General features: G+C 39.3%; 1 protein-coding gene across 1 annotated transcript in view; it reads right to left on the reverse strand.

Moving 5' to 3' along the window:
* The window catches only part of ssbp4 (single stranded DNA binding protein 4), a 62,322-nt gene that overhangs the window by 6,328 nt on the left and 40,988 nt on the right, over positions 1–15,006 (reverse strand). Inside the window, exon 5 of the mRNA XM_033992024.2 lies at positions 5,470–5,559. Coding sequence (XP_033847915.1) covers positions 5,470–5,559 — 90 coding nt within the window. The remainder of the gene's footprint in view (positions 1–5,469; positions 5,560–15,006) is intronic.

The following is a 15,006-nucleotide window of genomic DNA, read 5'->3' on the forward strand; positions in this document are numbered from 1 at the left end:
GCCAGGAGGAACGACACAGCAGCACCCCCTTCCCTCATTGTCATTCCTTAACATTCCAGGGAGAGTGTCGTTGGCAGCGGCAGGCAAAAGTGGCGGGGGCTCCTGCTTGCTCACGGTATATGGCATGGCAACACGTCAGCCTCGGAGATGGAAATGTGCTATCAGGAGTGTGCTTTCTCCCAAAGGACAGCCACAGAAACGCTGACAGCCGTTTAAACAAGTTAGGATGGCACCAAATGATTTATATATCTGTGATCTGCTGTGCCTCTAAGGAGGAGCACTCCAGTTGACACGTGCACACACAAGGGTAGATGTAGTGTGTTTGGGGTTCTCATGCCAGACCAACAAACAGATAAAACCCAGTGTAAATTCACAACTGATAGGGATGAGGCATGACCAGTTGGAGACAAAGACTACATTCAAAGCACTGTTTATCTAAAGTGACTTATCAATGTGTGTAAACTACTGTAAAGCTACTGGGGGTTATGTGAGACAGACGCTTGGTATTCTTCTGAAATGGAGATCAACCATTGTTATAGAGCAATGATGCAAGAATGAGGGGCAATAAAATAGTTCCAGATGCGTAATTTCCTCAATTGAAGAAGGGGACTTTTTTTTTTTTTAAGTTTTGGCGAGACAGAATTTTTTCTTATGTGTTAAAAATTGGTTAAGGAAATGAACGGAATCTTGTTTTGTCTTAAGTCTGACAGTTTGGCCAATGCAGGCTGATGTTACGTGGCCCCAAAAACCACTAAGAACCTGTAATTATCCTTCTGTCCTGCAGCAACCCAGGATTTCACAGAGGCCAGGATAACCTAAGAAGGCTCTAAGCTTCACATTTGAGACATACTATAATACTGTCATAAAGTTAGTTTGTTGGGTTTTTTTTTTTGTTGTTGTTGTTTTTAAGAATCTGTACAAATATAGCAAGTTTGTGTATACATATTGTTTTTGCAACTGTAAACCTTGCAACAGTAGAACTATACTGACCTTATTACCATTTAGTTTGTGGAAAAGCAGAAAAATCAATGTTAAAAAGCTAAACTTCTACAGTAGCCTATCCTGTTTGCATCTAAAGTGACCAAATATTTTCTGGAATTCTCACAACTAAGCTGAGATGAGTTGGGTTTTCCAAAGCACTCAGCATTCCTTAGGTTTCTAAAACTTCTGCATATATACAGTTTTGCTGTAAAGCCTACACCTATTAAGTAATCCTCCGGTCACCATTTGCCTCTCTTTAATTCATGAAGGACTCCACCTCTACATTTCTGTTGCATCCCTGTAAGGCCACTGGCCACTGTGAACCCGGGGCTCAGACTTACCTTTGATAAATAAATCAGACAGAGCAGATGTCTCCCTAATTCACCATGTGCCTGCCATGTGTCTGCTTTGAACGGCTCCTTAAATTCGTCTTTGATATCTGGTTGCTTGTTCTTTAAATGTGTAATCAAACCTAATCCTCTTGTTGTGCTCTTTTTGCTTGTTGTCCCTGAAGAGCAGCAATTACCTGCTCTAAAACACGCTGCCCTTGACTCTGGATCTTTTTTTGGAACGAGAAGTGATCACAGTTTAGAAGAAAGACAGCTAACCTAAACTAACTGCTCCTTAATGGAGTGCAATGGGCCCTCTGAGTACCTGATGTACTACGGCATAGACAGAAAGGTCAGCAGAGATCTCAAACATTATTTGACAAATACACCAAAGAAGACCGGAGTATATTCAGCACTGTCTATCTTTAAACATAAAGATCTATTTGTATTTTCATTTAGGGAACTTTATTTTATGCACCAACTTTATAAGAACCAACTTACTCAATGTGGGCCAGGTGGGAACAAAAACTATTAGGAAGTGACATACTGACAAAAGTCAGTACTACACATCAAGACAGAATCGAATCATAACCGGAAAAGCTGCAATCATAAAAGCTTGAATTACTTCAGGTAAATAAAATATCCTGTCTTTTTATGGAAAACATGTATTTTGTAGTTTAGATCCCTACAAACATATTCTGAAATGTAGATATTGAGTTAGTTTAGGATTTTTATATTTTCGTGTGAACTGTAAACTCAATCTTGCTTTTAAAACAGAAATTGCAAGTCTAACTGCAATTGTAACAACTGTAATGAAAATATTTACATCTGGAAGTCCCTTGGTTGTTGAAAACCCTATAATGTGCAAAGTAACACGTCCATAGTGAAGCGGCCAAAATGGAAACAGAAGCAGGTGCAACCATACACCATCATCACATTCATTTATTGCACAACGCTAATCTTTCTGGTTCAGACTGGAGAAACTTGGGGATGGCTGCCCTGTTTGCCTGACCACCTTTCTCCAATGTCTCTGCTTTGACCCTCATCCACCTCTCAAAGGGCCACAGCCAATAACAGAGCTGGGTCACCTATGTTAATTACCACACTATTTCACCTGGGAAAACAAACGTCTGCAATAACAGTGTGCACGTGAACGCATTGCGCACACAACACAGCTGGTGAGTAAGGATGTGTCACCCAAGCAATATGTGCGTGCTAGAGCGGGATAGAGCATTTGGACAAGGAAGAAGAGAGAATGTCACAGAGGAGGAGGCCAGGCACGCAAGAAGAGAAATGTTTAGAATGAAAAATCTCCCAAAACATGTTGCGAAATTCTGCTGAACAAAATAAAATCCATTCACAGTGCTATAGAAGGGTTTATGCTATAAATATGTCTGCAGTTATGAATCAACTGACCTTACTTCCAACGTAACATCCCTGAGATGAGAACTGTGAGTAAAATCTCAAGACAGGAATTTCCTCTCATACTTCACCTGAGAGTAAAAAGGAACTGCAAATACTGAAGCCACTTCTACAGTTAGTGTGGGCTGCAGGCATAAATCGTCTAGATGTAAATGTCATCAACACAGCAAAGCAATGTGTGTCTACATTCCTCCATCAATAAGCATGTATAATAGATTATTGTGTGAGAATTAAAAGCTGAGTAAAGACAATGCAATATAAAAAAGACAAAGCATAATACTGGTAATAACTTATTTTTTCCTTTGTCCCAATATTTTTTTTATTTAGGTTTCACTATTATATTGTGACCTGAATAATCACGACTATTGATTGACCTGAAATCTAGACATCCCTAGTGCAAGTGTAATCTGCCAAATTATTATAAAACATATAACATTTATTCACTTCACAATTGTTGATATATTAATAGTGGTGTGGTGTAATGTTGTGTAAAGCCTCATCACTTTTGTTCAAAGCTTACCATTGTATTATAAATGACTTACAGTATAATAATATAGTTAAAGCGAGACTCCTGTTCTCAGCACTATCCAGACTGTGAGTGTAACGGTTGTGTTCAGGTGACATCACAACATTCTTAAACTGATAATTTAATATTGAGCTGGTGGGTAGGCTAGAATTTTATGGTAGAAATTGTCTTTTTTATTTCTCTGCATTTGAAAATGCAGATAGATTGTGTTTTTATCTCCAACTACGTGGCCTATGCACATGAACATGTTCAAATGAACCAAGGTGAAAAATGTTTTTTACTGTTGTCAATGCAACCTCTTTTGACTGTTAAGTTTTCTTTGCTGCCGTGATTAGCTGAGCTCAGCAGTGAAGAAAACAAGAGCAGAAACACACCCATCCCACAGTCTCCTGTCCTTCTGTCCTGCCCCTCTGTCCTGCCTGTGTCTGTCTTCTGCCAGGCACACTCTATTTATGGAAAGACATGTTACTCACGCAGCCCCATCAGATAGCTTTCTCCCTGGCCTCCTTGCTACTCATACATCATTTACATTCACTGCGACCCCTCTCTCTCTACAACATGCTGTCAATCAACCTGCACTGACAAAGACCAGAAAATTACAGGTATACTAAATGCCCGATATGCAAATTTGAGAAGTTGTTATTATAGGAGGCAAAACTACACATTTAAATTATTATGTCATTGCTTTATTATAATACAATCACAAAACATTTGAATTTAATTGTGTCGCTTTTGTCCCAAGTGCATTGTAACAGTGAAGTTTCAATACCTGATAAGTTCAAGAGTGAATAAGACTTAATAGCACAGCTTTACAAACCCTTTTACTGCCACGTTGCCGCTCTACACTGTTTTAACATTTTTGAAACTGAGTAGTCTTTCATATTTTTCTCTTTTGTATGAGCCATACAGCACAAGCTTTTGTCTTTAATGTCATAAAGGAAAGTTTCCCTGTGATATTGTAAGCGCTGCAGTCGCAAGTGCCATTCTTTCTTCAGTTTTGTTTTCACCTGGAGCGGTATGCCGAGAATCATTGGGGCACAGATATTTAAAAACCTTCAATATTCAAACGTGTTACTAGTTTAATGTGTGTCAGAGTGTCAGATAGGGCTTTTATGAGCACGTGTTTGCAAAAGGAGACAGACGGAGGAGGGGGCGATGGGATATGTGTGATGAAAATAGAGAAAGTGTGTGTGACCTCGCCAGCCTCAGAGACAGCCTTCAGAGAGCTGCGATGACAGGAAGAATTAGTGAAGCCACCCAGACCAGCGAAAACACTCCTCTGCACATCACTCTACTGTTAGGTTGGTCTTTAACAACACAATCAGTAGGCTCGTATATATAGTACAGGTAAAAATATATAATAAGAAGTAGTACCCATATACTAATTGATACAAAAATGACATTCAACCTTCATTGTTGGGAGCTGGAAATTCAAGACGGAAGTTCAACCTTGTCCTGGAATAGTTTTTGAATGGTAAATTCATTTAAATTCATCAGTTATATAAAAATGTTATTGTTGTATCGAAATCGGTAAGGAAGAACTGACTACAATACAACTGGAGTAATTTGGGAGTTTTAGGGGCAAAAAGGGGAAAAACTAAATATGCATTTAAAAGTAGTAAAAATAAATAATACTTTGTCACTTTTTTTGGTTGCTGATTGATTTGGTTTGTGCCTCTTGCAACCCCTATGTAGTGATCATTTCAAATTGATGATACGAGATGACATTTACTTCTATTTGCAAGGAACCAAGTTTAAATGTGCTTTGTATTGGATCAATATAACATCAAAAAGTGAGCACTACATGATCACACCAAACGGCAATAGAAGCATTCATTTCCGCAAACATTTAGGGTATGTTGTTGGCAAATATAAAGACCACTTGAATGCAGCATTAGCCTGATTGGAGTCGTAGATTCTCTTGTGCTTGTAAATTCATAAAAAGTGAGATATCTTAACGTGATGGCATTTTGTAGCCTTGAGCATACTCTCAAGTTGTGCTGCATATAAACATACAGAATATTATAGATGATTTAGAGCATAGGAGAGAGAACAGCAGCAGTTAACAGGCCTGGACATATGGGGCGGAGAGAGGGGAACACATCTGGACAGGGATTAAGACAGTTAAAGAGGCTAAAAAGGAGGAGGAGACAGAGGGATTGGCTTAGCACTGGCAGAGGGGTGAGGGGATGGTGTGAGGGAGGGTCTTACTTGAAAGAACCCTGGGGGCATTGGTCCTCCTGGCATACCATCGTTGGGTGGCATGTTACCCATCACTGGACTGGGGGCTGCAGCCGCACTCTGCAAGAACAAACAAAACAACAATTAGGACTTGATATCTGTGTGTAAAGGCCCAAAACAGCTTGAGGACAATAAGAAGGATTGGAGGATAGTCAAAATAATCTGTCTTAAAACAGATCAGAGAGCAAGAGGCATTTTTGACCGATACAATTGTTTTCAACAGTGAAGTAATCATTATGAGGAAGTTTTCCACCAATATCAGAACAGTGAGACTCAAGGAACAGTTAGTAGTGGTTAGTTGTAGCCACAGTCCTACTAAGTGTAGCAGGAGTAGTAGTAGTAACAGGCATAGTAACAGAAACCAAAAGTAGTGCAAAAAATAATCATACAATAGAGAAAGAATTGGTTGATTTTACTTAAGTTTTTACTCAAGCAATAACTCAAATCAAGTAATCACACAGGATTAAGATAGTGGTAGTTATACAAGATAGGTGGAATTTTTAAGCAACAATAAATCCTCTTCTGATTATCTTATTATTAAATCAAATAAAAGAACTGTAGTCACCAGTTATTTCATGATAGACACAGCTGAAAGTTAAGGCTTGTAGGGGGAACTAGTTTATACTATTCAATGCCCGACCACAACAGACAGACAAATCGATGGAGCCTTTTATAGAGCAGGCTGCATGTTAAAACAGGGCAAGAAGCTGTCACTGCTCCACAGCCATAAGGATATGAACAATGAGAGTCTGACAGAATCACAGCACGCCTCCAACTCATAACACACGCTTTGGTCCGATTTGCCAAGTCTAGACCGAAACCACAAACCTCTGAGCTACAGTAACATCAATACAAATATCAATCATAAACTGCTAGCATTTTATTGATGGATAAGAATATAAATGTGTTACATCATCTTCTACCCTGTCTGCGTCCTGGTTTGAGCATGCCTCCTAAATGTATTCCTGGCAACAAATCCTTCATTTTTCTACTCAATTATCATGGTTTTCAACATCAGGAGGAGACAGATGTGCAGCTCAGTGCTCTGGTTTTCTTTAGAGGCAGTCAAGTTAGCAGCAGTATTAGTTATGCTTTGGTCAGCGCGTCACGAAAAACAAAGGAAAACATGTTCTTAAAATGTAGGATCCACTTATTTGACAAGGCAACTTTAAATTAAAAAATGGCAACATGAATAAACATTGTTGCATAAAATATAAAATAGTGAATGAAGTTGGAAACCAGTGCATACAGGTCATTATTTAGTGCATAATTAGTATCTTATATAGAATAAACTAATTGGTATACAGTATGTTAACTTTTCAGTAAAAGGAAAAGTAGTAAATGAAATTATGAATTGCATCTATTAATTACAACATCCATTATAAGAATTTTACCGTGTTTACCGACTAATCAGATATATTTGCCAAAAGTTATCCAAGAAAAAACACATTTGTTAAATCTCAGCATCCAGCAATCTCAAACATTATGCACATTTACTCCAAACAATTTCTTTCCCAAAATGTTATCTGTGGTCTTGTCCAACCTCCGATCATTTCAATGATCCCTCTATAACTGGCTAAGGCACTTACACAGCCCTGTGGCCATGATCCAAATACACTCCCATAGACTTACACAGACATCCCTGCGTCCGTACACACATACTACATGGTCACATGGGTAACAAGGCGTGAATCTGAGGACTGCAGTGTGGACATGAACATATCCACTGGACTCACACGGCCAGATCGAGACAGACATTTATACAAACAGGCCTGGTAAATAACACAGACGGAGTGCTCTTTGAAAGGGCAGCGACAGGTCAGTAAGCGAAGAACGGACCAGCGGAGGAGGCAAAATGTGTGTGCATGGGAGGTATATAATGTCAGTCTGTTTAGAGATAAAGACTCATAAAGACTTTATACATTTATGCTATACGCCAATGTGCACTTAATTGGAGGTTTTCAGATTCTACAATGTGATATTACCAGACAGTAATGTCAATTGACTGCATTGTGTACCATTTGCCTATAGAATACTGCGATGTCCTCTGAAACCCAACAGTACAGTTTAAAAGTTTATAAAGCAGCAAATAAGACAGGACCATAATTAGAAGCTAAAATTCTATTCTTTTGGGCTGTGCTATGACTGGCCAAATTTACAGGCATAAAAGCAAATTAAATACCGTCACAATCGAGTATTACTTTTATTTTATTAATATCTGTAATTAACCTTAATCTACCCAACACAGACATAAATCAGCTAGGACAAAGATGTTTTTTGCTCTCATTTGGTGCTCATCCTTTTGAATACATGCCAGAGATGAGGATAACTAATTTAATTTATTGATAAAAATGTCACAGGCAAAAAAGGCATCAGGCATAGCAGGCAACTTCTCTCTTAATATGAAGGATTGATTATCTTACAGGTTTTGGTTGTTCTAACCGTTCAAACTGAAACACGCCAAGTGGCCCATGTGGCACAACGTTGTTTCTCGCTATGCCAAATCACTTGTTGCTTCTTTTACTATATTACTTCCATACATACTGTCATTCAACACACCAGTAGATAATCTGTAAAGCATTTCCATGACTAGGAAGTAATTCTATTTTAGAGTGACAAGCCAAAGAGAAGACCTCATTCTTCAATCCATTCCAAACTATAAAATATACTCTGTGCCAACCAACCATCCTTCAAATATAAAATTGCACATTTAACCACAACTGCTCTGAACATTTTGCCAGATTATTCTAAAACCCAGGGGGATATGTTTGCATGTGTGTGGGTGCTGGTTCATCCTAGGGATACGGTCTATGTCAGACAGTGGAAGAAGAACGAGCAACTTTTCTTAGAGACACTGCTGACCTCAAATAGACCCAATTAAGCATTTCGACTGCGAGCTATTATTGAACATCGGCCCGAAGAAATAATAGGATGTTAAGTGGTGTATATTTGCACACACACACAACACAAGCCCGAGCAGCTGTGGAGCATCAGAAAGCATTATGTACCATGATCAGTGTAGAGACAGGATTCAGAAGACAAAAGGAGAGAGTATACACAGGACTCAATGGAAGAAGTGGTACCGACATGTAACTACGCGTGGCTTGGATACGTGTGTGTGCGCTTGTGTGTGTGTCTCAGGTGAAGCGGCAGCAGCAAAAGGGCCCCTTCTCCGTGTTGCCATGACAACCCCGACCTCAGCTCCAGCTCTCCAGTGCCCATTAAAACCCTCGGGCCGTCAATCATCAGCATGGCCAGAGCGCAGTGAACGAGAGAAAGAGAGGAGAAGAGAGAGAGAGAGAAAGAGGCAGGGAGGGAAAATAAAAACAAGAGGAGAATGGAAAGATGGAAACAGAGAGGGGAGTAGAAAAGAGACCGGGTTTGATCGTTGACCTGTTTGCCATCATCCTACTCCCTTTTCCCTTTTTTTACTGGCCAAACAAATACCATAATAGTGGAGTCAAGTCCTTGCTCGATTCACTTTCACAACTCTTTAAATACAGCTTATTTGGTTCACTTTCGTATTTAAAGTCAATTTGTACACTAATTTCAGAACTGGAACATTTGACTGACATTGTGCATCACGGCAGAGTGGTTTACCATACTACCTCACAGTGCTGTGTTTGTAGGTTCCCATACTTGCATGGTCTGTGAACATCACCATTAGAATAATAAGATTTGTGTTTCAGTGAATTGGAGAATGTAAATTGTTCAATGGAAGCAAATACTGAAGAAATACTTTTCTGTTCATGTATGTAAATATCAACGCTGGGTTATCATGGGACAAATTTTAAGGTTAACAGCAGGTTTAAGCCAAATTCAAACCACAGCAAGAGAAAATGTTTAAATGATAACTTCTCATGGCCAACCATCATCCCCATAATGTTTGAAATTGTGATCGTTCTACGTACAATGGGCGCTGGTCAGAGGGGACACAATATAAGACCTTTATCTATTTTACAAATTTTTACATGGCTTATTGAATATTGGATCAATTAAAAAACCAATTAAAGAGTGGCTATTTTCTCGAGTTAAATAATTTATTATCTGTTCTGTGGCAGTGGTCCGTGAATGCTGCTTAACACAAACCGGATCGCCTTGAAAACGAACTCTATTCATGTTTCAAAGCAAACCGGAGGTGTTTGACAGCATGAAGGTTTATACCGTCAAAAAGGTTGTGTTTATGTCACGTTTTTTATTTCATTATAATTTACTGCAGATTTTATTCAGTCTTTTTCCCAACTCTTTAAATTAAGTTTGCCTCAACTATCTATTCTACTGGATTGGCTTAAAACTGTCCACAGATAGTCCCAATCGCCATCTTTCGCCCAGGTGTGTGTGCGTGTTATAAATGAACTGAAAATGTTTGGGAAATCTAGGGTTACACAATCGCAATGAAATCACAAAGATTCGTACACCTACTATCCTAATTAAACCTCTACAAAATGTTGTGAAATGCATGTGATTCTTGTATTAGTCCAGCAATTTATTTGTCAGTCTTCTCTCAAATGTTACTGGAAGAACTGAATTACACATTGCATTTATTGTGTTTATGTTAAGGATCTAGGGAGTGGAGAGTCAGTGCGTCAAAAACTAGTTTAACAGTTTTATATGTTATTTTTGGCAATAGCATTTCAATACAATAAAAGGTAACATGGGGATCTAAATATGATAAGTGTTAAAAATTAATACCCCAAAGAAGTGTGATACTCCCTCTTTAATGTAACAGAATGTGGTCTCTGGCCCTTGCCACCTGCCTGTGATCCACTCTAGCCCACAGCGGAGGGGAGTTAGCCAAGCGGCCGGCTGCATGGCCCACAGACAGTGAGTGAGCGCCTGTATCTGAGCCGTGATCAGACCTGGGCTTCCAGGGGGTAATGGATCTGCTGTTATCTGGGTCCAGACAAGCCGGCCAACACACCGCTACCTGCTGGCCACAACAACACTGACACTGCTCTGTTAGTGCACTGCCAGGCTACGTGGGAGTTCAGGCTGCCTAAATCTGCCATAACCTACTTGTGTGCACTATTCAAAGACACAAGTCTGTACCATTTACTTATTGTATACAACAGTATACAATGTTTTTGCTTGAATCCCCATTCCTATCAAAGCAACTACAGATACACAGAATATAAGAATGTGTCCTTGATATATACTACAGACAGTATATTGTACAAATGTAGAGGCATGAAGGACATTTAATACCATTCTGTTTAATGTTTTAGTTGACCTTTGCACTTTGATTCCACAGGACTGCCATAACAATACAGAATATGAAAGAAACCGGAACAATCTTTACTGGTGCCTTCTGAAAGATACTCCACACATACATAGGATTGAAAGTATAGTTAGCTCTTCTACACATTCTACTCTACTCTACTCTATTGTCATGGATGTCTGTCTGAGGGGAAACCTAAAACAGGGTAAAATATATAGCCCCAATTGATTGAAACATACATCTCAAACGTCCAACTTTATTCAAAAAAGGTCCTGACAAATACTCCAACAATGCCACTGCTTACTAACAGGTGCCATATTGAAGTCATAATCCGTCATTCATCTTACCTGTAGATGGTCATAATATTATGGCTGATGGGTGCACAGGCCATAGCTTTTCATGCGTGCACATACAGCTAGCTAATACAGACTTATGCTGCCACCTTCCCATAGCTCCAGCAGCTGTTATGTCAATCAGGTGAATTAATTACCAGTAAACAAATCTGGTTGGGATCCCCCACAGAACACGCCAGCAAAAACAAACACACACACCCCTTTCTCTTCCACCACTCCTCTACAACTCTGCATCATCATCTGGGGCTTATAAGCCAGGAGAGAGCCCCCGAGCTAACTATGGCATCGCTCGGAGCTGAAATGCCCAAGGGGAGATCACTGTGGCTGGGGAACATAAGCCAGCTCTTCCCCCTGCTGCCCGGAGCACCTGCCTTCTCTTGTGCTGCTGCCTACCGGGCAAAGCAATCACAAACACACACACTACCTGAGACTAGAGACAACACTGCACATTAACAAGGAATACACATTTGTTTGGATGTACATAATGAGACACCTCAAGCAAGATGAAGGGAAAGAGCACTGATCTCACTATAGTAATGTAATGTGATAAATTGTAAGCTCATACAGTACAAGCAGACAATTAAGATTACAAAGTTGGACAAATGTGTATTTTCAAGTCCCCAAGAATATCCATGGTTGTTGATAGTGTGCAGGTTATTCAAATTATTGATAAATGTAGTTGTGAAGGTATGCGAATTTCGAATATCAAGAATATTGCTTATTACAAAAAAGATTTTTTTTTTTTAAATGTAAATGGAAAACTAGTTAAGTTATCTAAACTTCCAAATCAGGGTATGAAGAGATATACCTGCACTTCTGTGGGTAATTTTACAGTGATTTCAGTTTGAATAGTTAAATCTCAATCAATATATGTAAAGACAAGTTTTAACACATTCTATTGGACTGACATATGAATATTGTCATCAGGAAATTCCCAAAAAGTAAGATTTTATATCAATATCACCAAACTCTAATGGCTGCACTTAATATACAATTTTATCTAAGTGGGTAAATGACAATTGTGACACTATATGTAACTGAATTAACTAACTGGTTTATGATGTTTAGCAAAAAATTCACACATTAATATTTAGTATATTTTCAAAGAGGTAGCACTGCATTCTCAATAGCAGCGAATATGGTCTGCATAGTTTAAGCAGCCTGTTGTAAATAATTGCAAATATATGAGGCCAGACTATAGCAAAACAAGCATAATTTTATTTTATATGCTCAATAAACACAGGAAGCTTTCCATCCACTTGCAAAGCTGTCAACTTAAACAAATGTGACATGTATAAAACGAGTACAACATGCATTAAGTGAAAAACCAATTGGTCTATTGACATAAACACACACACACACATTTGCACTTGCATTTATTGGCTGTGTCTGTGCTTAATGACCAAAGGTTGGATATGGCCTGCTGCTCGCACTGGTGACCCCCTTCTAACCAGTCACCCCCTTCTTGCAACTGCTCTTTAATTACAAAACGCACATCCATAGATACACATGTGTACAGAGTGGTGGCCAGCCTCCGCCCCCTCACCAGTGGCCTTTCACTCCCTCATTAGGCGCTTGGTGTTGGGTGGAAAAACCGTGAGAGAACCCGGAGAACAGGGTGTCGCCCTCACGCCGCTCCGCACACACATAATTACACCAAACCGTATACATGGTTGAGTGAAAGAGGCAAAGCTATAGGCCTAATTGAAGGTTATTAATGCTGCTAATTAAGGAATAATGGAAAGTGCACAGTTAGGAGTGCATTATGAAAAAGGTGAGGTCATGACAGTGGCTTAAGATAACTGTAAACTCGGCTAACCAGTGGCATAGTGACCAACCATTGCACATGCATCATTAGTATTGGTCAAAAGTGGGACTAAAGTGGGCAAGCAAAAAATAATGTCAAGTTCAAGCACGAGGAGTACAAATTTCAATAACCTGCTGCTCAAGCCAGTAGTCTACTTGAATATAAACATTGAAATATTCAGACAATATTTTAGAAAAGTATCAGGAATGTGCAAAAATGTGCCTGTAAAAAGTCTTGGTTGAGGTATCACAAAACGTGAACCATAAAAGCCAAAAAATTAACCACAAAAGGGCAGAAATATTGCTTTATACCCTCGTTTACACTACAGATTACACAATGTCTCTTTTGAGGTAATTTCTTTTTTTATTACAGATGATATACTCAATATTCAAATTTATATAAAACATGAATTGCAATCTCCCACTTCTAATACCAGATAGTCATTCTAGCTATAGCAAAGCTTTTACTTAAGTCCATCTCCAGGCAGGCTCTGTGCCCACTGTGCTGGACAGATCAGACAGGTTAAAGATCAGGAAACACAGTAGATCATCCACAGAAAGGCCACTTCACAGGTGACAGCACATGCAGCTCACATCCTTCACTGTAGAGTAAGAGACAGCAATGAGTTTCTAGGATTCTTCTTCAGGACAAGTGTAAATAAATGTCAAGCACTGTGAGCCAGTGGTGCAGGGCAGGGTCACGTCAGTGCCTCAGTATCAAAGAGCACCAGCGTCTTTCATCAGCTGCCCTTTTACACTATAACATTGGTCAACATTTACTCTGTCTCCATAGCATGGATTACAACTGTTCTAAACTCAAAATGGTCTGCTCTTCATCCAGTGTTGATGAAGCTGTTAAAACACAGTGAAATCAAAATATTTAAGTTTGAGTAGTATCGACTTGTTTAGATATATATGTTGGCCTAGATTATTTGAATTACTAATTACTGAATTACTGTTCCATCACTGTCACGTGGACTTTCAATGCATAAAAATATATGGTCAGATAATGATAAGAATAACAAAAGGGATGAGACAATATATAATGATACACCATGGTATTAATACCGTGAGAAAGGGTTTCTAATAGTATTGACACCTCACATTTATTTCACTGGGACTGTGGGAAAAGCATTGCTCCTCACAGTAGCATCATTTAAGCCCCTTATACTCTTCATTAAAACCTGCTCTTGATGTGGTCCCTAGGGCCACACTCTATACCCTGCTCCCCTCTTTACCCCATTTGCACCCCACATTCTACCGATGCGGACCACGACACAGAGCACCCATGTGCTCCTGTAAACATGCATGAAGCTAAGAGCTAATCCGCTAGCCTTTTTGTTAAAAGCATAATAAAGTTCAGAGCTGATATAGTGTCTGTATATCAGAGATCTACAGTACAGAAAGGAGACGTACGCTCAGGCAGTGCCAAACGGTTTTCCACTGCATCCACAGAATGCACGGACTTCACTCGTTTACTCACGCAGGTACGTGAGAGAATGCGCTCTTTCAGGCTAAATCGTTGCATGCGGAAAGTGAAAATAAAAAGCACATGGCTCTGTCAAAGACGTGTTGAGAGTGGCACCTCACATCATCATTCTTTCTGCTCTTATGCACGTTTTCATTCCTTAAACTATGTCCAAACAGCTCAAAGGATAAAATCTGGCTCCTATATCCAAGCCGTTTTTGCATGATGCGGACATGAACAGCACTTAAGTATTGCATAATAAAGTAATAAACCCACGCAGGTAATTGATGAACAGAAGCACATCATTGGCTTAAATTGCCAGCAAAACTCAATTGATTCTATAATTAGATTTGGTCAAACTACACATTAAACACTACAGGATTTTACAGTATGTTATTTTATAATATATTTGATAATATTTAAACCCATTTATGACATGTTTGTGCCATATGAACCATCTCATACTCTGAGGACTTCAGGGACCAGCCTCCAGCTGGTGCCCAGAGTCAGGACTAAACATGGGGAATCAGCGTTTCAGTTTTATGCAATTACAACCTGGAACAATCTTCCTGAAGATGTGAGACAGACCTCTACTTTGACAATGTTTAAATCCAGGCTCCAAATGGTTCTGTTTAGATGTGCATATGACTGAAAGGTTTTTA

This window comes from Periophthalmus magnuspinnatus, chromosome 4 (assembly GCF_009829125.3).
Source record: "Periophthalmus magnuspinnatus isolate fPerMag1 chromosome 4, fPerMag1.2.pri, whole genome shotgun sequence".
NCBI classification, from domain to species: Eukaryota; Metazoa; Chordata; class Actinopteri; order Gobiiformes; family Gobiidae; genus Periophthalmus; species Periophthalmus magnuspinnatus.